This window comes from Magnolia sinica, chromosome 3 (assembly GCF_029962835.1).
Source record: "Magnolia sinica isolate HGM2019 chromosome 3, MsV1, whole genome shotgun sequence".
Taxonomy (NCBI): Eukaryota; Viridiplantae; Streptophyta; class Magnoliopsida; order Magnoliales; family Magnoliaceae; genus Magnolia; species Magnolia sinica.
Window position 1 is genome coordinate 107,966,648 of NC_080575.1, and position 27,635 is coordinate 107,994,282.

General features: G+C 39.2%; 1 protein-coding gene across 2 annotated transcripts; it reads right to left on the reverse strand.

Moving 5' to 3' along the window:
* Positions 1-27,635, reverse strand: LOC131240620 (uncharacterized). 2 transcript variants are annotated; one of them, XM_058238952.1, is made up of 12 exons: positions 27,473-27,629; positions 27,163-27,252; positions 19,450-19,527; positions 18,822-18,896; positions 16,487-16,539; positions 15,525-15,675; positions 14,856-14,966; positions 13,930-14,056; positions 13,671-13,768; positions 11,718-11,856; positions 1,482-1,534; positions 1-388 (listed from the first exon to the last, which is right to left on the reverse strand). In XM_058238952.1, the coding sequence occupies exons 1-12, from the start codon at positions 27,545-27,547 to the stop codon at positions 305-307; spliced, it is 1,134 nt and encodes a 377-aa protein (XP_058094935.1). In that variant the 5' UTR covers positions 27,548-27,629; the 3' UTR covers positions 1-304. The 2 variants fall into 2 exon arrangements, with proteins under 2 accessions (XP_058094935.1, XP_058094936.1); XM_058238953.1 differs by lacking the exon at positions 27,163-27,252 and having other exon boundaries at positions 27,473-27,635.

A 27,635-nucleotide genomic window follows, 5' to 3' on the forward strand; every position in this document is an offset into this window, starting at 1 on the left:
TCCTAATTTTTAATTATTCTTTCAAGGGTGGTCTTGAAAGAATACATGCATTGATACATCATTCTCAATGATTATGACAAACTCCATTTACAAGTGAAAATAATTAAATGTATCACAAGTGAAATACATGCATTGATACATCATTCTCAATGATTATGACAAACTCCATAGGAGATTCAACCACTTATTTTCTTTCTTGATAAGGCAAAGGAACCCAACAACGTTGAATCGCCAAAACCAATACATGCCTCTTGTTGCCACTATCACCTCTTGAGTTCATCCTCTAACACGCCTTATGTTTGATCTAACGTAGAAATGGATCCAAGCGTGGGTCTGTGCGCCTGGGAAGACCTGTCCGAGCACCAAGAGACCTACATCCAGCAGCTGCCTGCAACCAACACCACACAGGTTGTCAACAATTCTCTCTTTTCACACCTCCCAAGTGGTCTCAAACATGAAAATGAGGCTTCAGATGTGGCAATGGCAAACAAGAGGCCAGCTCATCCACAAACTTGTGTGACATGACTGAAAACATGTTGTGCTAGTTTAATTTTAAGGGTGCAAATGGGCATGCCGAGGGTGTTCCTGACCTGACCATGTAACAATTGGGTCTGGACTTCAGTCCCAGACTTGATCAATTTGTACATGTCAGTACCAGTCCAAATAAGTTGGGTTGGGTCAGTCGGATCTAGATCAAGAGAATCCTGACCTAACCCATTCTATCTACGGGTCAGCTCTATGATAGCTAGGTCTAATGTTTAATTCCCTATTAATATAGAGTTCCTGTTAGGCACTTTATTACATGTTTTCTTTAGGTAGGTAACAAGTCAATGTTAATAGCCTTAATTAACTTAATTGAAAGAAATTTTAAAGGTCGAGTTTTGGTTTAGGCCGACTTTTGGGGCATCAAATCTGACCCAACAGGTCTGGGGTCAATGGCTCAGGTCAATTTTCGGATTTACACATTTGATAAAAGGGGACCCGGACCAGTGGGTACCATATCAGATCCAGGCCCACAAATGCCGACCCAAGGTATGTAGATATAGAAATATTCATTTTTGGTTGTTGGATAAAGACATGCATTAATGACTAACATGTGAGCTTGGCAACTGTATCTAAATGGCAATGATTTATTATTATTTTTTGTTGTAGAAAAGGAGGGTCATGTTACAAAGTTCCTTTTTCTTTTGTATTGTTTTTTTTTAAGGCAAGATCATAGTTAAGGGTTTAAACTGAGAGCCAATTCTGCCACCAAACATCATAGGACTCAAAAGACTCCAACTTGCCCAGCTCAGTTGACCAGGCAACTGTATCTTGCCAAACTGGTCGCTGTATTCTGATATGACTGGGAGAGTTGACTCCTGCATCTCATCAAATTGGTTGTCGTCTTTTTCTTTTTTCTCCTCTAAACTCATGATTTTAATTTTTAATTTTTGACTTTAGCAAATGTCAGAAACTATGAGATAAAGAAAGAAGCGTACCACTTGAGCTGCAAAGGGCAACATCTTCTCCGGTGCCATTCCTGCACAAATAGCTAACAAGACGTGCAGAAAATGAATCAGAATCCATGTCATCAATGAGACATAACATGAATAGCATGCATGTATTGAATATGAAAAGACTACCAAAATACCAACGGCAATAGAATAATGTTCTGAAAAAAAGAAGATTCTTCAGAATTATATGATGGAAGGAACATTGGTTCTGAGCAACATGCCAGAACACTACTGCAGACCAGTAGAAGTTATCCAGCATTGGAAGTGAAAAGGAAATGAAGATGCAGTTCGTTTGCTTGAATTTATGTGACAACCAACATTTTCTAATCAATCAAAGTGTCACATGAAACTTTCACCACTAAAGGACAACATGTAATTATTTCCTTCACACTTGCACGTCTTTTTCTTTCTGAATACAGTGAAGAACAAGTGATGCAGGACACGTGATTTAATGCTAGCATGCAACGTGGAGATTATGAAAGAGTCCATAAAGTAATTCAATTAACAAAAGATGCTAACCTATCAATTAATTAAGAGTAAACAATGGGAAATAAAATCTGATTTAACCTAAATCACATACCCACATGCTAAGAAATCACATAATTAAAACAAGGGCCGATGGAAGGATAGAACTTCCAATTTAGTATAGGCACGTTCTACGCTCGATAGATAGATTTGTAATTTTATGATTAGTAATAGGAATGGGAAAATATGAAATTTGAAAAATTATGGATCATGGGAATTGGAGATTTTGGAATTAAGGTTTTTAGAAATTGGGGAAAAGAGGAAATTGAAGATTTAGAGTTTTGAAGGTTGTAATGGACGGGAAAAGAGGAAGACAAGAGAAAAAGAATAATACCTTTCGAAGAAGAAAGAGGGAGGATGTAAGACGAAGAATACCTTGGGGAATCCACCACCAAATAAGCTTCTACCCTTACACAATTTAATTAGAATGGAGAGTTTTTTTTTCAAAAAAAAAACTCTAAAAAACAATGAGGAAAATTCCTTCACACAATAGAGCTTCTCTCTTCTTTTTTTCCTTCTCAAATCTCCACTAAGGTTGAAACTCCACTCCTCTTGTGGTTTTATAATTAAAAATTTTGAAATTAAAATTCTATATAATTACAACTACGCTCATCCAAAATAAGAAAACTAAAACATTTATTATCAATCCTAACCATCAAATAAAATCTAAAAATAACAAAAAACATTTATAAAAAAAAAAAAAGTAAGATCAGAGTCCAAGGGGCCAAGATCGGGAAGATATCGTGGCCCGATGACCTGATCGACAAGATACAACGATCGAATCGACACAAAATAGAAATTATATGACTAAAAAGATCTCATAAGCAGCCCACATGCATCATCCCAAGGTGGGGTCTTCCTGATGCACGTCCAATGCATGTGGGGTCTTCAAAATGGCCTAACGGGCCCCATCTGGAACTCGTCTCCCATCCACAAAGAAAGCAGCGCTGATGTGAGTGGTCGCCTCCATCTCTGGTACACCCCAGTAGGTCCTCTTATGTCCCCATCAATTCCCCTCGGCTGAGGAGATTTCGCGTCTGGCAAAATAAAGCTGCAGTGATGCTCGAGGAGATCCGGGTCTCATCACTGAAGCTTAGCCTCTGTGATCCACTTACTGTCTGATTTTGGTTTGTCCTTCCATTTAACAAGGTACTCCTAGTAACCGCCATGTCATGTGGAAACCACTTCTTCATCTAAGATATCCTTCATCTCCTCTTCTCATAGGTATGGATGGTACGGATGGTAAAGGTTGAGAAGAGGGGTCAGGTAATGGCTATGGATTTTGGGACAGGTCAGGGGCATCATCATCAAGGTTCATGTGAGGGTTAGGGGAATGTCCATAAAACAGTACAAGATCTTCCACATTAAATGTGGAACTGATACCCATGTTAGGTGAAAGATATATCAAGTAAGCATTCGAACCCAGTCTTTTCAAGATTTTATATGGTCCATCGCTATGAGCTTGTAATTTTTTTATGGTTCTCTATGGAAACCTTTTTGGACATATTTTAATCATGACTTCATCACCCATAACAAACTCTTTAAACCTATGGTGTAAGTCAGCAATCGTTTTGAATGTTTCATTACTTATACTGATTCTGTTTCTAATCTCCACATGCAAGTCATGCGTATGTTGTGTAGATGCATATGCAAACTCTGAAGGCCTATGGAACACAGATAGGGGTATGCAATCTATAAGGGTCTTAGGCTCATCTACTTGTCTTTCCAAATCCATGTCCTCCCCAGTATTCATTTGATCGTGATAAAGGTTTAGTAGAGTCAATGCGTGAATGTCTCTCACGGATGTAAAGTCATCCGATATGCCCTCAGGAATAACAACATTAGACTTATTCAATACTGGACTCACTTCAAATGGTAACTCTACATTACCATCAGGTGTAACCTCAGATGGCATCTCCATAATAACCTTAAGTGTGACCTCACTTGTCACGTGGGCATACAACATCAAATCAGTTTTAGTCTCTCTTTCAGACTCTTTAGCATTAACTATAGGAAAAGACTCAAGCTGGAGTTTCGTCACATCTTTCAGACTCCTTTTTAGGGATGCTTTTGAGCGGGAGAGACTTCAAGACAATCCTCTTGCCTCCGTACAGAAACGAACACATATTCGATCGACCGAATAGTGTTGCATCCATGTCATACAACCAAGGCCTGCCCAAAATGATGTGGCCTATATCCATAGGCAAAACATCACACCACAACATGTCCGTATAGGAACAAAACTGGATGGGAATGAGACAACGCTGGGAAACCAAATTTGAAGATGCATCAACCTATGAGACTCGATAGGGCTGAGGGTGAGGAATGACTAGCATACCAAGCGGTCCATGGTGCGAGCAGATACCGCATTGATGCAATTGCCATTATCAATGATCACCTTGCAGTTTTTGCTACCACACTTGGCATTAGTGTGAAAAATTGAATCCCTGCATTAATCATCACTTTCTACAATTTGGCTAAAGGCGCGGCTAATAATTGCAAGTGACACAATCTCAACTTGATCCATAACTTGTGATTGGACATCTTCCTGAGTGTCAGGGTTTGCCTAAAGGGAAGCTTCAAGCCAATTGACACGTGCATTGATCACGGTCAATTTAGTTGGGGTGGTCCTATTGTGCGTTTCAATAGCCATCAGACGATTGTTGATAGCGTTAAGGGCCTCGTCAATCTGCTCCAGATTCATAGTGGGATGTAGGCCAAAACCACGTCCTGAACGAGTGGGCATCCACAAGGACACTCTAAAGGAAACCCTAGGTCCTAGGACAATGTGATGACAATGATAGTACTAACCTAGATATCACGCTAGACACACTAAGCAAAAAATTCAGCAAGTCGCTATCCTCATATCTTATGTTGAAAAAATTCAGCTAATCCGACGGTACCAAACTGAAAATTCAGCAAAAGTGTAATTCAAAAATTACAAACTGAAAATTCAGCAATATGATCCTATATGCAATGAATGCTCTATTAACCTTAAATGTGACTTTAACCTAGATGCAACACAAAAATCCTATGCTAAACCTATGCTCTGATACCAAATTTGATGCAGGACACATAATTTAGTGCTAGCATGCAACGTGGAGATTATGAAAGAGTCCATAAAGTAATTCAATTAACAAAAGATGTTAACCTACCAATTAATTAAGAGTAAACAATAGGAAATAAAATCTAATTTAACCTAAATCACATACCCGCATACTAAGAAATCACATAAATCAATTAAAACTAGGACCGATGGAAAGATAGAACTTCCAATTCAATATAGGCACGTTCTATACTCGATGGACAAATTTGTAGGTTTTATGATTAGCATTAGGAAGGAGAAAATATCAAATTTGGAAAATTAGGGTTCATGAGAATTGGGGATTTTGGAATTAGGATTTTTAGAAATTGGGGAAAAGAGAAAATTGAAGATCTAGGGTCTAAAAGGTTGTAATGGAGGGGAAAAGAAGAAGACAAGAGAAAAAGAATAATACATTTCAAAGAAGAAAGAGAAAGGATGTAAGACAGAATACCTTGGGGAATCCACTACCAAACAAGCTTCTACCCTTCCACAATTTAATTGGAATGGAGGGTTTTTAAAAAAAAACTCTAGAAAACAATGAGGAAAATTCCTTCACACAAGAGAGCTTCTCTCTTCTTTTTTTTTCTTCTCAAATCTCCACTAGGCTTCGAACTCTACTCCCCTTGTGGTTTTATAATTAAAAAATTCAGAATTAAAATTCAGCATAATTACAACTATGTCACTTACTTAAGTGACCCGTCATCTAAAATAAGAAAACTGAAATATTTATTATCAATCCCAACCATCAAATAAAACCTAAAAATAACAAAAAAAAAAAAAAAAAAAAAAACATAAAGAAAGCAAGATCAGAGTCCAAGGGGCCCAGATCAGGAAGATCTGGTGGCCCGATGGCCTCATCGACAAGATTCAACGGTCGAATCGACACGAAATAGAAATTCTATGACTAAAATGATCTCCTAAGCGGCCCACATACATCATCCCCAGGTAAGGTCTTCCTGATGTACGTCCAATGCATGTGGGATCTTCAAAATGGCCTGGCGGGCCCCATCTGGAACTCGTCTCCTATCCACAAAGAAAGCGGCGTTGATGTAGGTGGTCGTCTCCATCTCTGCTACACCCGAGTAGATGTCCCCATCAACAAGCATCATGTTTTCCTTGATTTCTGCTTCACCAAGTGGAACTGGATTGATAAGACTGACAATATGACGTGATCCTTAAAAATATAAGGGTGAGGACCTCTATATAAAATGGGATTTGTACTATCTTAGCGACTTCCCTGGTAAAGAATAGGGACAAAGGTCATCACTCATAAATCAATTACCCAGATATTCTCATCACCATGTGAAGCAAGATCATCATTAATATGGTAATACCAAGAACAATCTTTTAAAGTCCCTCTTCATCACGAGTTGAGGCAGAAGCACATTGTTCCTATCAGTTCACAGGTAAATTCTAGTTCAACTGTGGAACCTCGAAACGTGTCTAGAGGAGAGGTCGGAAGTGTCTTGCAGAAAGATATACAGATGGTTCGAAGTCTTATAGAACAATGTCTTCATCAATACATGAACAAGAAAGATGTGGTGGAAAACGTTTTTGATTTATGCAAGAATATATCCTGGTTTTACTGAACTTGTCTCACAAAAGCTTCAAGAAGAGAATTGAGAATATAGATCCTGGTTTTACTGAACTTGTCTCACAAAAGCTTCAAGAAGAAAATTGATAATTTTTCCAGACATGGTTCAGCACCAAATAATGATATTCAATAAGTTGCTTGAACAACAGGTTGAACTCATGCACAAGATACGCCCAACTGGAGTCGCTTCTTTACCTATTTCCAATGGATCCCATACCTTGCCATTGAACCAAAGTCTAGCATCTTGTGCTGTAGGACATACAGTAATTCCTTCAAGACCAGGCCATGTGAACCAGCTATCGGGTCCATCAAGGGCTCTCACAAGTGGTGGGCTGTCAATGCATCAGAACATGCAGGCTGTTGATGATGCCTTTGCTCATGCCGGGAGGATGGATATTGTACCAAACATGCTCTTGCTCTGGAACTTGCAAACAGGAATGTAACAAGGAATGAACTAGATGGGAATCAAAATATAGTGATTCTAACATCTCCAATCTCCACAATTTTACATGTACTATCATGACCAATGTAAATTGTGCTATCATCATATAACCGGTATGTGTAAAAACAATTCCTATGCAGTGTCATATGAAACGAATCACATGAATCCAAAATCCATTGATGGTTCAGATTCTCTTGTGAAATCACAGACGACAACAATTCCCCGTCCTCGAATGAATCAACTTTCTCAACTAGCTTTTCTTGAAAGCCTTTTAAATCCAATGCTTGATCATGCTAATTAGGTTTGAAAATTTTCTAAGTTGCTTTCCTAAGTTAACAATTATTACACAAGTAGCCCTTCTTTCTTCAATTCCAACACTTTCTTCGTTTGTGCCGTTTCGACTTAGATCTTGTCCAATCTCTCCCACCGGTACCTCTCTCAATAGATCTATCTTCCTCTAACCATCACGTCATCACCAGAGGATTTCCCATGTAATTTTCTATGGGACTTCCGATAAATAATGCAAACACGGCTAATTCCATGTTGATATTTAGATAGTTGCTGAGATTCATAATCAAACCATCCCATCAATTTGGAATCAAGCAAAGTAGAAGTGCAACATTTTCTTCATCGTCAATTTGTTAATGATAGTATTCAACTCATTCAAGTGTCCTTACAAAGAGGACTATTTATCTTTAAGATACACAATTATCATCGATGAAAAATCCTGTTTGACATTAATTTCCCTATGTATAGGTTCCGCAATTTGTCCCACAAACCTTTGGCACTGGTTTGATCAGACATGTTGAACAAAACTGAATCATTTAGTTCAAGAAAAAGATCCACTCTAGTTAACTAGTTTTTCTCCTCAAAAACCTCTACGGGCTTCTTTTCTTTAGCTTATACCACAATTGCACAACCTTCCTTCATCAATTCCGCGTTCATCTTCAATTTCTACAGCTCATAATTGGATCCGTCGAACATCGGCACGTTAAATCTAGTAGAACTCGATCTAACCATTTGAAACAATTGCAAAGATGCTTCTCAACCAATTGTTGCGGAAAAACACCGACAAACAATAGACAAAGTGAAGTAAAACCACAAAAGAAAAGGGCAAAACAAAGCCAAAGCAAATATATTCTATACCCAGTAAGTACCAATATGCAATGGGGATTGGTCCCTTTTTTTTTATGAGTGAATGCATGAATACTTGTTCATCATTCAAACGATCCATTTATAAGAAATTTCATTCACTCATTCTGTCCTCCTCCATGAACCTTTGAATTTATGGATCAAATATGATAAATAGCAATATTATGAGGACAATTAACACAAGGGTCGTGCTCGTTGTGGGATTTAACCCAACACCTTATGGCACAAGCTGATGACAACCATGAACCACCTATGTCCAAATTCTTGAAGGCACCCATCTTTCAAGAGGATTCATGGCATGTTACTACGAGTGCATAAGCAACTAAAGAGTACTTGTGATGAGCTACCAAGGAAGCAATAACCCGTAAAGAGGCTTGAGCGAGACTTAATTGAAAATGAATCGAATTATTGTTATATCATAAAGACCGTTATGACCATGTCTCAATCGAACCCCGAGCCAAAGGGTAAAATAAAAGACAATAGGCATGGGGATTTATGTGGTTTAAAAATATGTCTACATCCACAGGGCTAAAACAAGAAAAATCAAGAGTACGAGACTCAACTCTCCCTCCCACTCTTCCACTATACAATCTCTCACCAAAGAATCACCCTTTAGGAAGATCACCCTCTATCTACATGTGTTCCCCTTGTATAGACAACACATCCATGCAGAGAGAACCAAAGCCTACCCAAACTAGGGCTTCATACGTACGGACTCAAGAGAGGAGAGGAGATGACGTTTCCTTATGAGAAATGTCCATAGGCGTTTCTCACTTACTGATTTCAACCGTTCGACATGCTATGCCTTTCTTTGAAGGCAAAATTCAATTAGTCAGCGTACAATTTTGCTAGCACAAGAAATTGTTTGGTGATGACATAGTTCACACAAGGTGTCAGAGGTTTACATAGCTAGTATTACTATAACACATGCAGTAATTCCTTCAAGACCAGGCCACATGAACTAGCTAATGGGTCTATCAAGGGGTCTCGTAAGTGGCGGCCAATCAATGCGTCGAGACATGCAAACTGTTGATGACACCACTGCTCATGCCAGGATGATGGATATAGCATAAAAATGCTCTTGACCCGGAAATTACACACAGGAACGCTACAAGGAATGAACGGGATGAGAATCAAACATTGAGATTCTAACATCTCCAATAACCACAACCTTACACTTCCTATCATCACCCATGTAAGTCGTGTTGCCATCACATAACCAGTGTGTGTAAAAAAAATAATCTAGTTGGTATCATATTAAACGAAGCACTTGAATTCAAAATTCATTGATAGTTCAAATTCTTTTGCGGAATAACATATGTTAAATACTTTCCGTCCTCAAATGAATTGCCTCTTAACTAGAACTTTTGAATTTCTTTCCACAATTCCAATACTTTCTGTTTTATACCCTTTCAACTTGGATCACGTCTAGTATCAACCACTGGTACCACTCTCTAAAGATATTCCTCCAACCATTATGGCATCACCAAAAGATCCCCCCATGTAGTTTTCTATAGGTCTTTAGACAAGCAACGTGAACATGGCTAGCCCCATATTGAAATCCGGAGTGTTGTTGAGATTTATAAACAAACCATTTCATGAATCTGGAATCAAGCAAAGTAGAAATGCTTGATCATTTGAATCAGGTTTGAATTTTTTATGATTCGCCTTCCTGAGTTTACAATTTTTATGCAAATAGCACTTCTTTCTGCAATGCAAATAGTTTCCTGTTTTGTGCCCTTTCGACTTGGATCCCGACCGATCTCTCCCACTAGTACCACTCTCAGTAGATCTTCCTTTAACCATCATGGCATTACCAAAAGATCACTCATGCATTTTTCTATGGGAGTTTAGACAAGCAACGTGGACATGGTTGGCACCATATTGAAATATGGACCGTTGTTAAGATTTATAAAGAAACCATCCCATGAATTTGGAATCAAGCAAATCAAAAATGCAACATTTTCTTCATTGTCATTTTTTTCCTTTTTTGGGGAAAGGTAACACTGCCAAGGATTGAACCCCGGATCACTCACATACACTACACTCTCTACCAGCTCATCTAACAAGTGGGAGACCTTCATCGTCAATTTTCTCATCGACCATCACCTCATCGTATTAAACTCATTTAAGTGTTCTTGCAAAGAAAACCCTTCTTTTATCTTCAAGTTGTACAACTGCCATGAGGGAAAAAAAACTTGTATGAAATTGATTTCCCTTGCTACAGGTTCCACAATTTGTCCCACAAACCTTTCACAATGGTTTGATCAAACATGTTGAACAAAAATGAATCATCCAAGAAGAAGATCCACCACGACTTGCTAGTTTCTCCTCAAAAACCTCATCTTTCATCTCTACAGGCTCATTTTCTTTACATTTGATCGCAATTGAACATAATTCCTTCACCAATATTGCGTTCATTTACAATTTGTACAACACGTAATTGGATCCAATGAACTTTGGCCCTTGAATTCGGTAAAACTTGATCTAGCCATCTAAAACAATTGTAGCACGATTGTTGATATCAATCTTGTGCTAAGAAGCTTCTCAATCTTTGGCTTTGATACCAATTGTTATGGAAAAACACTCGCACATAATCGATGGAATGAAGCAAAACCACAAAAGAAAAGGCCAAACCAAAGAGAAAAACAAGAGATGAGAGAAATGGAGATTTACATGGCTTGGCAATATGCTTACATCCATGGGGTAGCAAAACGAAGCTTTCTTCACTAAAACAAGAATAATCAAATTTATAAGGCTCGCCTCTCTCTCCCACAATTATACTATACAATCTCTAACCAAGGAATCAATCTTCAGGAGATCACCATCTATCTACACGTTCCACATCCATCAAGAGAGCAACAAAGCCTACCCAAACTAGGCTTCATATATACAGACCCAAGAGAGAAGAGGAGAGGAGACGAAAAATGTCCATACTTGTTTCACGCGTATTGACTTCCACTGCCTCAACATGCTATGCCTTTCTTTGAAGGTAGAATTCAGTTAGTCAACGTACACTTTTGCTAGCACAAGAAACCGTTTGGGTGGCCGTTTTGACATAGTTCACACAAGGAGGCTGAGGTTTACATGGCGACCGTTGTTGTAACCAATGGAATCATGAAGTGGTCTTCTTATTTGGGGCGCGTGTAATAAAATGCAGACCAATCTTAATGTGAAGTTGATCATGGGAATGGGCAATTTACACCTTGGCCTAGTTTCATGCAGGGAGTTGTCTATGCTTCCTCTCTTTTCAGTATTTGATTTATATATATATAGGGCTCCTTTACAAACACAACTAGAATAAGTGGTTAACGACGAGCAAAAGCAGTGACCAATATGCTTATCTATTATACAAACCCATGCACGCTAGCACAAGTGAAGAAACACACCAATAAAACAATGGAAAGACTGGGGTCCACGTACCATAAAGGATTGCCCCAATAAATGCATCTCCAGCACCGGTGGTGTCAATGAGTTCGGAAGGTGGTATCTTCTCTGCGGTTCCCACAAGTAACCTCCCACTCACTGTACCGATCAGACCAGCGCCCAGCCTCATCATCGACTGGAAATGGTAAAAAACACAAATTACTGAATCACATATGTTCGAGATCTTTGGCTTCAACGATCATCACAATCATACTAAAGAAATCGTAGTAAATGAAAGGCTACAGTCCCTCAGATTTCGGAAATGGTCTAATTACCTGGTTCTGTTAGAAGAAATAATGCAATCAAATGAAAAAAGATTCTTCCAAGAAAGAACCACTAACTAAATTGTGAAGCTGCGAATCATGGTTTGGACCAATTGACGGTTGTGGCATTGGTGGAGTTTATAGAAAGATAACAAAAAATGTAGTTGTTTTCAGAATTTGGGTTTTGCAGGGGTTAACAGTTAAGACCTAATGCTAGCAATATTGTCCACTTCAAAAATAGAAGTTTCCAACCTTCCATTTGAAAAAATAAAAAGAAAAAAGAAGAAGCATCTTCAACATTTTGTTTCATCAAACAAAAAAAGGAGAGGGGAGGCTCTGATCAATCAGGCGTTTTCACAACCTTTTTTTTTTTTTTACACACACAACGGTGGATTTTCACCACAATGTGATGCAGGACATATGATTTAATGCTAGCATGCAACATAGAGATTATGAAAGAGTCCATAAAGTAATTCAATTAACAAAAGATGTTAACCCACCAAATAATTAAAAGTAAACAATAGGAAATAAAATCTGATTTAACCTAAATCACATGCTCACGTGCTAAGAAATCACATAAATCAATTAAAACTAGGCCCAATGTAAGAATGGAACTTCCAATTTAGCATAGGCACGTTCCGCACTCAAGGGACAGATTTGTAGATTTTATTATTAGGGTTGGGAGGGGGAAAATCTAAAATTTAGAAAATTAGGGTTCATGGAAATTGTGGATTTTGGAATTGGGGTTTTTAGAAATTGGAGAAAATAGGAAATTGAAGATCTAGAGTTTAGAAGGTTATAATGGAAAGGAAAAGAGGAAGACACAAGAAAAAAGAAGAAGAATACCTTTCAAAGAAGAGAGAGGAAGGATGTAAAAAGAAGAATATCTTTCGAAGAATAATAAGAGGAATGATCTACCTTGGGGAATCTACCACCAAACAAGCTTTTACCCTTTCACAATTTAATTGGAATGGGGGGTTTTTCAAAAAAAACCGTAGAAAATAATAAGAAAAATTCCTTCACATAAGAGAGCTTTTCTCCTCTTCTTTTTTCTTCTCAAATCTCCACTAAGGTTGGAACTTCACCCCCATATGCTTTTATTATTAAAAATTCAGCATAATTACAATTATGCCACTTACTTAAGTGAAATGGCTCATCGTCCAAAATTAAAAAACTAAAACATTTATTATTAATCTCAATCATCAAATAAATCCTAAAAATAACAAAAAACATAAAGAAAGCAAGATCAGAGTCCAAAGGGCCCAAATCTAAAAAATCTAGTGGCCTGATGGCCTAATCGACAAGATCCAATGGTCGGATCGACACGAAATTCTATGATTAAAATGGTCTCCTAAGCAGCCCACGTGCATCATCCCAAAGTGGGATCTTCCTGATGCACGTCCAATGCATGTGAGATCTTCAAAATGGCCCAGCGGGCCCCATCTGGAACTCATCTCCCATCCACAAAGAAAATAGCGCCGATGTGGGTGATCGTCTCTATCTTTAGTATGCCCGAGTAGGTCCTCTGATGTCCCTATCATAATATGTACTCGAACCCATGACCTCGTGTTAAAAACCTTGTGAGTCTACCACTGAGGCATGAGTAAGGATTTTCACAACCTTGAGGTCACGAGTTCAATCATAGCCTTCCTAGCAGATTTTAAAGAAACAAAGTTCATTGACATACCTTGGATGAAATACATGTTGGGATTAACTCATTACCGTCAATCTTCAGCTTCAATGACTCCAGCAAGCTATCTACATCTATTTCTTTTGATTCTGGTTCTTCTGTTGCAGTTGATGTTTCATTAGTAATTATAAGATTTCAAAATTGATCAAAGCGACAAACCAAAACAATATCATCCATTTCCCATCCACACCCTCCAAAACGAAAGTTTGCTCATAGTGCGCCTTTCACCAAAGTCAGCAAGTAGTCTTAGACTCACCATTCATGCTTCTCTCAAGCATTATACAGCCATCCTCGCCAAGGGTCACAATTACAAATTTGATATGTGATAATCTCAGCATCATGGATACTAGTGCACTTGGAATTGATGGGGCTGTTGTCCATGCCTGCCATAAGACATAATTTTAATTTATTTTTGCATATTATGCGTTTATAGTATTGTCGTTACCTTTCAAAAAATAATATTACAACATCAAAATATTAGAATATACAATGTACAGCCTAAGCAGCTCTTCACTGGCAATCAAGGCAACATGAAACAAGCGTAATTCTTTATCATGATCTTGTGTGAGTCCTAATGATATAGGACAATTAACCACTTGATCTAAAAGCTCGAACTGATAGAGCATGGTGAATTAATCCCTTTATCTCATAGAGCAGGCACCAAATCCATTGATTAAGTCCTCAACCGAACCCTCCTCGTGGGCCCCAAATCCATGGGTTCCACGGGCCGCCCACCCCAAGTGTGCCCCTTCATCCCACAGGCCACCGCACTCGAACCCGATGTGAAAATGCACCCGCATTAATCACCCCCCGTGAGGAGTCTCAAACACGAGACTTCCCGCTCTAATATCAATTTGATGCAGGACAATTAACCACTTGATCTAAAAGCTCGAACTAAGAAAGCATGGCGAATTAATCCCTTTTATCTCAGTCATAGCCCAGGCCCCAAATCCATGGGTTAGGTTCCCAGCCGAACCCTCCTCATGGGCCCCAAATCCATGGATTCCGCCCCCTCATGGGCCCCATATTCATGGGTTTCCGTGGGCCGCCCACCCTGAGTGTGCCCCTGCATCCCACAGACCACCCCACTCGAGCCCGATGTGAAAATGCCCCCGCATTACCTAATTAAAATAGGAACATGCCAACACATTTCGAAAGTAATGGAACAAACCATAAAGTTACCTGAGGAAATTTTGCAGAGCACACAACGTAATCTGCAAGATTAAGAAGATCATCCAATCCCTCCCTCTTCCTTTCTGCATCAATTAAAATAGGTATTTGCATGCAAGTTGCCTGCACTAGAAGAATTCCAGAGTTGCCATTTACTGCCATTTGTCACTGTCAGATGTTTTACTAAGACTAAGCCAACAATAAAAAGAAAAAGACAAAAAAGGTGAACTGCGAATGGGAATCCTGTGTGTGGGAATACTTCATTCTGTCATAAGCTTTACAAGAGTAGAAATTTCTTGTTGTATGTGCCAGGAAGGTTGGCTTTGGCAAATCTACAAGAATGCTTTCATGCATCTAATTCTAGGAAAGGGAAGAAGAAGAAAAAAAATCAATCCCTCAAGGATCATGTGGCAGACCAGCTCTCTCTGACTTTGTGAAAGCTGGCCTCATCAGATAGGGATGATTTCCTCTCTTCTTTTTCTTCCTTTCCTTTCAAGTGTGATGCAAGGATGAAAATTTTTTGTCCTATAAATATTATACACAATCCAGTGACAATACTTGCCTTTTCTCTTCGATCAATAGCACGAACAATCTAGAGATTTAAGAATAGCAGGAAAGAAGTACAACAAAAAATAAAAACAAAAATGCTGTAAAAGGAAGCATCAATAAAATGATGATTACCTCTTTTGCAACAACTAAAGCGGTGTCAGGAAATCTTCCATCAAAATAGACAAGTCTTGCACCGTCCAATGCAGAGATCAAACTTGATTGGGAGAGGTCGCCTGGAGTCATTGGAGGGTGTCCAGGAGTAAAGATACAAGTACGAGTTTTCCTGGAAATACTGATCAAATTAATCTCCAAATTGACTAAATTAATCTCCCAAAGGTTCCCCTTTGAGCAAAATATGAAATGTTCTGGCTAAACGTAAAATGCTTCTTCATGAGAATCTCAAGGAAGCCTAACTTCACTTGGAAATGATTTAGGCAATTATTGCAAATAGATCGCATTGCATATCATTAGAAGGGAAAGAAAAATGAACCATAGGATCCATCAACTAGCAAACCTTCCATTCTAGAGGCATTCCAAGAACCCGTTATTAAGATAGGCAAACAACAGTTATAGAGATTTAATGTCGGGAACATGCTACTCAAAGGGATCCAACAGAGACAGAAAACTGGCAGAGCATAGGAACTGCAATTATGAGAAATAAGCTGCAGGACAAATAATTTCTTTTTATTCCCTTTAGGACAAGTAATTTGTTAGACAGTTCACATCCATGCAAGAAATCCAATAATGCCAGTGTCGCAGCTTATGAGTTGCTGCCAGTTGTAGAGAAATCCAAGTGATTTAGTAGAGCCAAACCAACGGAAAAGGAAATATTTACAGCATTTATACGTCACTTATTGCAAGGAAAAGATTGTTCCACAGAGCCTTGGGTGCAAGATTAGTGAGGATAGTGAACCTATAGGACAAATGAAGGATTTTATGATGGGATCCTGCGGGGTGCAAGGCACAGTGCAAGATAGAAAATATACAAATGCTGGATTACTGAGTTCTAAACGCAAATAATCATAGTTGATTTTTTTTTCAAAAATCTGTGTTGTTTCCAAAACTTGAGCATGTATTAGAAGAAAGATCCTTACGTTTCATTGTCAACAATAACATAGGTAAATGATGAATTTCCCTCCTCTGAAACCTGGAAATAAGAATGAAGGAAATTGGTCGAGACCACATGGAAGTGCTACATCTAGTAGCAAAATGCTCCTCAACAAGGATTCAAAACAACAGTAAATATATAAACACAAGACTGAGGCCTCAGGCAGATGTGAAAGCTATTTGAAAAATGTGATCCACAATTCAATAATATAAATTGTAATAACATTTTACAATTCAATAACATGCAGACCACCACCTGACAATTGTTGCTTCACAATTGTTGCTTCAAGTGACAGAGAGTGCCTTTAAGACAGATCATATAAAACAGATGGAATAACTACTTTGTGTTTTCTCCGAAGTCATTTTTTGCTCACAGCCTTCTCCCAGATGTTTGGAGCAGGCTTTACGAATCTCTTTTTGCCATTCATTGTTATCTAAAGCCCTATCCTCAAAGGTGAAAAAGCCTCTGTATCCTTTCTCTCCAACTCAATCCCAGCCTTTTGAGGTCTTCTTCCCGTCCTCTTTCAGGCCCTTCTCCCGAAATCAAAGTCCCCTCTTCGTTGGCATCATCTCTAATTCATGTGGCACGTGAACAAAACCATCGAATGTACTCTCTATGGTATTATCTCCTATTAGGCTACTCCTGGGCAGCTTAGAATGTCCTCATTCTTAGTTCTATTATTGCTAGTCTGCCTGAACACCCATCTCAACATCCAGATCTCTGTGATGCTCATCTCCTAATCATGTTGTTTCCTGATTGCCAGCACCTACTCCTGAAATCAAAGTCCCCTCCTCATTGGCATCATCTCTAATTCCTGCAGCACGTGAACAAAACCATCTAATGTACTCTCTATCGTATTATCTCCTATTAGGCTACTCCTAGGCAGCTTAGAATGTCCTCGTTCTTAATTATATTATTGCTAGCCTGCCTGAACACCCATCTCAACATCCAGATCTCTGTGATGCTTATCTTCTAATCATATTGTTTCCCGATTGCCTAACACTCTCCCCCCATATAGCACAACCGGTCAAAGGTGATTGTGTAATTTTTCCCTTGTACCATTTGCATGCAACAAACACACAAGGTTCCAAAGGCACATCTTTATTTCATAGCCCAAATTCTATCGGAAACATTCTCATCAATCTCTACATCCTTCTAAATTATAGAGACATGGTAAGAAAACCTGTTACTTTAAGGGCATGTTTGTTTTTTCAATTACCTCAGTAAATGAAAGGAAATGCACAATGATTACAATTTGCTTTACTTGTCTAATGATGTCAGCTACATTTGACCACAATGATGACATGCTTCCATTATTTATTTTAGTCATGAAATATTATACGGATTGAGATTTTATAATGTGAAATTGTAATAATTACAAATGCATTTACCTCTCTCCTATTACATATGCACTTGACCCTCGATTCATATGCCATAATACTTGTTTAAACAAACATTGGAAAATAATAATGATGGCCCACTTACATTACTTTACCATAGAAATCCAAAAACAAACAGGCCCTAAGGGATATCTTGGGCTTAACTAAAGCCTTGCCTCAACAGCTCTTCTTAAGAAAGTTGCATTCCACATTCTCTATCTTGCTCCTATTAATTTTTAAAACACTAGAGTGCAGAGTTGATCTCCAAACCTCCAATTCAGCATCTACCCCTCTTTGCTCTCGTCGACCAGTACCACAGCATCTGCAAACAACATAAACCCTCCAATTGAGCATCCGCCCCTCTAGTCTCGTTGACCAGCACCACGGCATCCACAAACAACATAAACCAAGGAACACAAGCTTTCCAATCACATTGAGTAAATGCCAAAATTTGGAGTTGAACGCTCTAGAAACAAATGAAATCTGTGAACTTTTCTTCTTTTTTTTCTCTCTTCGCAAAGGGAAACAATAAACGTACTACTAAACTTCGTATATCTTTGAAGGAAAGAACGTTGAAGATAGATCTATTGAAAGAATTAAAGAAAAATCAATTGCAATGTGACACTCACAAGACTGAAAATACTTGTAATAAGATCTCTAGTTCAAAGTGAAATGTCAGCACGAGAACGGTGCTATCAGTCCAGGCCTCAAAATTTTGGAAGCTTAGTGGGGCCCACTTGATGTACAGCTCAGACGCCCCACACGTGTGCCTGTGTGTGGTGTATCTGGGCGTAGCACAACCCTAGTCATCCTAATTGCAAGATTTTTTATTTTTTTTTTCAAGGAATAATAATTGTCATGATAAATTAAAATGTAAACAAGTAGAAAAGTTAGATATTGGCAAGTTAATAATGAGTAACAATGCACTGTCTCAACAATTACCACAATATAAGAAGTATCTACACCATCAGCTTCTAGTTCTTCTAGCACAATTCTCCCCGGAGCATCATTAGCAAGCTGGTGAAAATAAAACAAATGCATGGGGATCAGAATACCCAGAATCAAGCGAACGCAATGTGCACTTAAACTCTTGGAATTCAGACTTTAAAATAAATAAATAAACACTGTCACAATAGCATTTTTGTTTTTTAAGAGAAGTTTTTTTTCTTCTATATTATATGCTTTTATAAACCAACATTTTATATAATCATATACATGTTTGTGTGTGTAGTGTCGTATAAACATATGATTATATGGACATGCAAATATGTCAAGTTTCCTGAACCCCCTCTTTGACGCCTAGTCTGTGTCCAACACCAAAACGAGTGTGTGTCTAAGTTACATAGATGACAGCACAACATAAACACCCAAGACATAGGAATATCTGGAGATGAACAATTTGTAATGGTACAAGAAAAGCATAAAAAAATCGTCAAAAATCACAACAACAATATGAACATAGAGGAATCATAAAATCACAACAACAATATGAACATAGAGGAATTATCTTGTTTGAATCTGACTTCTGCGAATTGACTAGAAAAGAAGAGATGAGAATAGAATCCAAAACCTTAGAAATCGCCCTTGGGGTCAGACCCAACCGTGCTGCACTAGTTAGAGCATTCCCTGCATTACCACCTCCTTGAACCTATACAGACACATCATAACATCAACTGTCAAAACTATAAGCTGTTAGACGCCTTAATATTACTTTCTATTTCAAAAACATGTTAAACATCAACCCCCTCAAACATGAAATCAATCATCGACGTATAAAGAAGTGCAGTGGGTGACAACTTCCATAACATCTTTTATGTTATGTATGTGCATCAATATTGCATTAGACTTGCAAATGAATTCATAATTCACATGAGATGTTCATCATGGATGATGATGTTATGGCCTTCTGAACTGTTTCGGTCAACACGAGAGCGTCAACCAGTTTTTCATTGAGGTGGAATTTTGAAGGAAACACGATAACACGTTGGATTCACTTTGAAGGGAATCCTATACTCCTGATCCTTAACAAGGACTAGATTTGGCAAAATTCATTTTCTTTCACTGATTCAAGGCATTAAATACAAATTGCATCCAACAGTTACTTAACCACTCCTCGCTACATGCAACCATAATGCCAAAGACTACTAAAGATTCTCAACATCATCCCACTACTCCTAACAACCAGCAACTGACCTATAGATATGCACAAAGGATTAAAGACTCTCAACATCACCCCCACTACTCCTGACAACCAACAACTAACTTGAAAACGTGCACAAGGAACATGCATATGGAATGTGCACATATCAATCCTCGCCTCTCACAGCAGCCTTGTCCTCAAGGTTGATGTTTGGGAAACGCTCGATGATAGAATGATACTTCTCTCATGTGGCGTCCTCCGGTGGGGCCCACTGCCATTGGATCAATACCTCAGTCACCGCTCGATTTCCATGCTTCACCATGTGACGCCCTATGATTGCCTGTGTTAATGGCTGCATTACCACTCCGTAGTAAGAGATGGAAGATCTTCATGGGCTGCTGTCCATTTTTATTTTTTTTTATTTCTGAGATAGGATACATGAAAGACAAGGTGTATTTTTTATCTTGGCGATAACTCGAGCTTGTAGGCTAACGATCCGATTCGTTGGACTATCGTATATGGTCCAATGTATCGGGAAGCCAATTTTATGGACTTACGAAAAGCCATTGTGGTTTGGCGATAGGGTTGCAACTGAAGATAGACCCAATCCCCAATCTCAAACTCTCATTCTGATCGGGATAAGTCCGTCATTCGCTTCATCCTCTCTTGTGCCGACAGCAAGTTCTCCTTCAAAAGAGATAATATGTGGTCTTTACTTTGTAGCTCTGCAGCTTACACCTTGGTGGTGCCAAGGACTATGCAATTTTCCAAGGTGGCGATACTCCATAGACTACCTCATAGGGCATGAGCAGTGTTGAAGAGTGAAAATTGGTGTTATACCACCACTCGGCCCATGGCAACCACCTGGCCCATTCCTTAGGCTTTCCACTGGGGAAGCAACACAAGTAGTTTTCAAGGCATTTGTTAACTACCTCAGTATAAAAAATAATAATAATAATAATAATAATAACAAAACTCTGATTGCCTATCAGTTTGCGGGTGCTAGGTGAAACTCATTTTTAGTTGAGTTTCTTGGAGGCAAAATAGCTCTTGCCGAAAGAGGCCAATCAATATCGGGTCCCAATTGCTTACTATGGATCACTAAGATCCCCTGTAACTTAAATACATGTTCCTAAGCACTAATGATTGTTGTGTATGTGTCATGGCCATAAAATGAGCATACTTAGAAAGCTAATCAACCACGTCCAAGATAACACTTTTTCCCTGTGATACAGTCAATCCTTTGATAAAGTCAAGCGAAATATCAATCCAAACTTGTTCGGGTATCGGCAAGGGTTGAAAAAGGCCTGGAGGAGCCACATTTTCATATTTGTAGCGTTTACAAATATCTCATTCCCGAAAATGTTGTCGAATGCCCGTCCTCATCCCGCATTAATAGAAGGTGTGGGCCACACATTTGAGTGTTTTGTGACATTCTAGGTGTCCACTAGTATGACTCCCATGCAAATTCCCCAGAATTTGTTGACTCAAAGGTGACATGAAGCTAATTAGGAGGTTTCCTTTATAATGAAGTATCCCATCAAGCATAGAATACTTGGAAGAGTTCAATTCCCCTCTCTCCAACATTTTTTTTTTCCAAATTAGCCCCATACTCCTTTCGCACGTCATCTAACCAAGAAGGAATGGGGATTGATATGGCATTAAGTGACCCAACATTGACAACCGTTGAGAGGGCATCTGTTGCTTTATTTTCTTTCCCTTTCTCGTACTCAATCACACCACCATAACCAAGTAGCTTTGCAAGCCACTTTTGTTGAGCATTAGTGGTAATCCACTGCTCCAACCGGTATTTAAAACTCCTTTGATCGGTTATGATCGTAAACTGACAGCCCAAGAGATACAAGGTCGCCATTTTCAAACGGTGATGACAATAGCTAGCAACTCCCTTTCATAGTTGACAAGTTCAGGTTCCTTACAGTGCTTCACTAATGATGACAAAGGAGGCGTCACCAAGATCATTCATATCAAATCTTTGAGACAGGAATTCCTTAGTGTCACAAATCATCCTAATATCACTGCTGGCCAACAGAATGTCATCAACATACAAAACTAATATGACAAACTTGATCCCACTGATCTTAACGTAAATATACTCATATGGAGTGTTTTCTACAAAACCATATAAGGAAATCACTTCACGAAACTTTAGGTACCACTATCGTGATGTTTGTTTCAACCCGTAGATGGATTTCTTAAGTTTGCACACCATATATTCTGAGCCCTTGGCTACAAAACCTTTTGGTTGCAACATGTATACCAGTGTTTTAAATAGCGGTGGCGTGATGCGTAGCGCTCAGCCCTTATAGCGTGTAGCGTAAATACGTAGCGTGTAGCGTAAGCTACACGATACTTCTATTTTTTAATTTAAAATTACGATAAATATAATAAATAGTGAAAAAAAAAAGGAAAAAAATATAAAAATGCCTAAAAGATGATTCATTTTATCAATTACAAGCATGTTCAAAAAAGTTATTAGTTATCATTTATCAAAAGCCAATACACGTATATAAGCCAAATCAAATAATTATCACATCAACAACTTTCTAAGCAAACTACTTTAATTAATAATGTCTAATTGAAACCACGAGTCACAATTATGAAAAGAAATAAAAATCCCATAGGTTAAAAGTATCAAGTACAATACAAGTGTCACATTCCTCAACATTAGAAACAAAGAAAACGTGAAAAAATAATAAAAAACTAAATTAGTAAAAAAATACATTGTAGCTTACGCTACATAGCTGTAGCGTACGGTACGCTACAGGGGGATTTACGCTATTTGGGATGCTACGTAGCGCTACAGCCACGCTACGCTACGTAGTGTACTCTACGGGCGCTATTTGAAACACTGATGTATACATTCTCATCTAGATCTCCATTGAGAAACGCAGTTTTTATATTCATCTGGTGCATCTCCAAATCCATATAAACCGCAAGAGTCATTATGATCTTGAATGAGTCTTTCTTAGATACAGGTGAGAAAGTCTCCTTAAAATCAATGCATTCATGTTAGTTAAAACCCTTGGAGTCTCGTTTGGTTTTAAACAACCATTTACAACCAATCGGCTTTTTATCCATTGGGGTAATTTAACAAGATCCCAAACTTTATTGTCCTTCATGTATTTCAACCCATCTTTCATGGATTTCAACTCGTCTTTCATGGCATTAATCCATCGATAAGAGTTGGTACTTTGTTTGGCATGTATAAAGGATTCAGGATCCTTTTCCACCCCTATGTCAAACTTGTGCTCTTACAAGTATGCGATATAATCGTCTAGAATCGCAGGCCTCCTCTCCCTTTCTGATTTTCTTAATGGCCCACCATCTTGAGTGTGATTTTGATTTCCTTTCTCAGTGAGTTGTATAGAAAGCTCATTGTAGTGATCTGCGGTGATTACAGGCTCAACTGTAGAATTTATACTTACCCAGAATGGCTGTTTCAGGAGTCACAGTCCGCTCTTCCTCAAATACAAAATTCCTTATGTTCGTGCCCCCACTATTTTCAGTATCCTCAATGAATCTAGCATTCTCAGTCTCAATAATCCTGATGGATGGGAAGGACGATAGAATTGATAACCTCTTGACCTTTCCGAGTATCCAATAAGAAGCAACTTACGATTTTATGATCGAGCTTTCTTTCATGCGGGTTATACACTTTGGCCTCAACAAGACATTCCCAAACATGGAGGTATTGAAGAGTTGGTTTTCTCCCATTCCACAACTCAAAAGGGATTTTGCTTACAGCCTTATCAGGGACCCTGCTAAGGAATATGAACTGCAGTTTTGATCATATCACCCTACAAAGATTTTGATAATGTCAAATTGCTTACCATGCTACGCACCATGTCCATAAGGGTGCGATTGCGCCTTTCAACTACATGATTCTGCTATGGAGTTCCAAGCATGGTGTATTGGGCAACAATACCACAAATTGTAGGTATCTAGTGAATGGTCCTAGATTATAACTTGATTCGTCACATCTGCAATAGTAATCACCACCACGGTTGAGTTCCAGGAACTTCCCTTTGTTGGCCATTTTGTCACTATTTGCAACCATTGCTTGAAAATGGTCGCCAAGCAATACCTTGATCCCGTTTCTTTTAAGAACCGTGGGGTCCACAAAATTGTGGGTACTCTCGGAATCGATCAAGAGTGCGATGAACTAAAAGCCAAGTTTACCTCTAACTCACACAGTTTGCGGTGTTGGAGCTTTGGTGCGATGGCATGTAAGGAAATCTTGAGGAGTTCTTCATGATGCTCCACTGGTCCCTCCGCTTGCTCAATAGCTTCAATTTGTACCTCACTCACTTCTAGCTAGACTCCTTCAATTAAAAATAACTTTTAGGTCTAATAACAGTGGTCGGGGTGGAACTTTTCATCACGAGTGTAGCAAAACACATGTTCCCTTCTCTCATTGGCTTCCATCAAGGTCAACCTTCTAATTGATTGTATGGGTAACCTATCATTATTGGCACTTAGAGGTTGTTGGTTATTAGGCGTTGCTCGCCGAGCTTGTCTTCTTCTTGCATTGAGCTTTCTTCTTGCAGACAAGCAAGCCCTATAGTAATGGTAAGAGAGGTTGGATGAAACATCTAAACGTCCATTCGTATTTCTTCTTCAAGTCCACGTATGAAACAACTGATAAGAAATGATAAGTCCCTTCGTTCGATTGGCCAATTTCTCGAACTGTGATTGATACTCTTGTACAGTCGAGGTCTACCTTAAGTTTGCGAGGTTGCTAGCATAATCCTCAAATTGGGTGAGGCAAAACTAGGTATTAAAGGTTGTGACAAACTCTTTCTATGTTGGTGTACCTTGCAACTTCTCCAACCAACAATACCACTAAAGTGCTTCTCCTTCCAAATGGAAGGAAGCAATGATAAGTCGTTGCTTGGGTGCCATCTGGTGGTAGGTTTGCGCCGCACGATTACCCACCCCGATGGGTCACCACTCTTGAATTGAGGAAAGTCAAGCTTAATAGTTCAGCCATGAATCAAACCAAACAACTCGACTTGCGAGGACCCGGAGGCTCCATCAACTCTTGCATGATGCCCGCGTTATCGACCATTAGATCACTCTGCACATACAAGTTGAGATTCACTCGCCAGCTACTTACATTTTACGTTGAGAGCTGCGAGTTGCTACGAGATCTCCTATAGTGTTTGGCTTTGCTCTTTCGATGCTGACTTGAGGTTCTGGATCTCAACTTTGTGTTGAGAGATGGGGTGGTCGGCCATGGTCTCAGTTGGCTCTGATGCCAATTTGTTATGGACTTCTGAAGCATTTTGGTCAACACACGCATGTCAACCTATCATTCTTTGAGGTGGAATTTTGAAGGAAACACAATAACATGTTGGATTCACTTTGAGGGGAATTCTATCCTCTTATTCCTTAACAAGGATAAGATTTGGCAAAGTTCATTTTTTATTTCATTGAATTCGAGGCATTAAATACAAATTACATCCAACAGTTACTTAACCACTCCTCACTACACGTAACCATAACACCAAAGACTCCTAAAGATTCTCAACATCATCCCACTACTCCTAATAGCCAGCAACTGACCTATAGACATAGGTATGGACTCCTAGAGACTATCAACATCACCCCACTACTCCTGACAACCAACAGCTACCTTAAAGACGTGCACAACGAACATGCATATGTAATGTGTATGTATATGATGGAAGCAGATTGCGTGGTGGGCTGACCTCTGTGGTGTGTTGACATCACCAAGTTCTGTGTGCCCCACCATGATGTGTTTGTTCTATCCACACCGTACATCCATTTTGCAACATCATTTTAGGACCTGAGCCCAAAATTGAGGCAGATCCAAAGGTTAAGTGGACCACACCACAGAAAGTAGTGAGGAGCGAGCGCCTACCATTGAAAACTTCTTGGGGGCCATAGGAGCTTCGGATCAAGCAGATATTTTTGTTTTCCCTTCATCCACGTCTGTTTGACCTTATGAACAGGTTGGATGTCAAATAAACATCATGGCGGGCCCTAGGAAGGCTTCAACAGTGGGAGTCATTGTTTGCATTGCTTTCTATGGTGTGGTCCACTTGAGCTTTGGATCTGCCTCATTTCTAGGCCCACGCCCTAAAATGATGTCACAAGATGGATGGACGGTGTGGATAGAACACAAACATCATCGTGGGGCCTACAGAACTTGGTGACGTCAACAGACCATGGATTTCGGTTGTGTGGCACACCACGCACTCCGCTTCTATATCAAATGATTAAGATGATGGGTTTGTTAAGGAAAAGTAAAGACGGGCATTCTTGGATGAGGGTTTTGCTAACATGCACCCGTGGAGTAATACCCAAGTAATCATATCCATGGGATGAGCGCATCAATCATGTGTTGGAAAAATGTGTTGGAAATACTGAAAAATAAAATAAATTATTTTCTTTCACTAAGCTGAATCACGTAAAATATACGTTGTCCTTAAAGCGTGATTCGCCCCCTTATCAAATTGTTGATGGGTTACTGGCGAATTGCTTCCAGGATAAGACAAGCCTGTTTGAATCCTGTGTTCAGCGTATTCTAAAATGGAGATGCAATCCTTAGGATCTGATGGATGAGGAGAGAGATGTTAGTTTAAGATGATGAAATTTGGACCAGAATAGTGTAGTTTATATAGGCACCAGGGAAGTCGTTTCTAGTCGTCGGATCGGAAGATCTGACCGTTGGATCATCATGGCCCGTCTGTTTTCAGACCATTGTGGCTTTCAAGGCAATTAGCCATTTTCAGAAACGGTTAACCGTTTCGGATTAATAATCCGACTGTTCTCAATCGCCTATAAAGCCCTGGGTCATTTCAGACCCATCGCACCTAGGCTCATACTAGACCACTCACACAGCGATCGCACCGTCTTGACACGATGCACACGTGCAAAGTGCAAAGCTCCAAGTAAGAATACTACACAAGCATCCTCATATAAACCACGATTATCTTCTTTTCATTTTCAATGTGGGACAAAAGCACACAGCACTTTTCAATTCGAAATTCCCAAAAAGCGTTTTGGCAGCAAAATCCCGAAATTTTGAAATATTTGATTTTTTTTCAAAAAACCAAAAATCTCAACATCGTGTCCATGATAGATTTTGCTTTTTACCTTCAAGCTCGTGCTGCGGATCTTATCATCGGGTTTAGGAAATGTGACCACAGTAGCCAAGTAGTCGACGCCAACCCCACCAAAACCTACCTGCAAAATAACGCTTCTGAGATTCCATTCAAGGCATTTAAAGAAAAAGAGCGAGGGAGACACGGTTTTGCTAACATGTGCTGGAAGGCTCCGTCCATTAACCAGAGCCGATGGTGAAATGAGCAACATCGATAGCTCAGATCACTTGGCTCTGGTGATGCACTAGAGCCCCCGGCGCACATTAGAGCAAGAAGTAGAAAAGGAAGGAAAGTAAACCCACGACTATCCGTTTCTCGGGCAAGGGAGGGAGTGGAGATGGAACATCTGCATACACCACCGACGACGATGACGCCATCTCAGCACTGAAATTTTCCGCTCACGGGTAAATAATCTAGCGTTGAAAGGCGTTTCCTCTCTCGAGGTTGTTGGAATATATAGCTTAT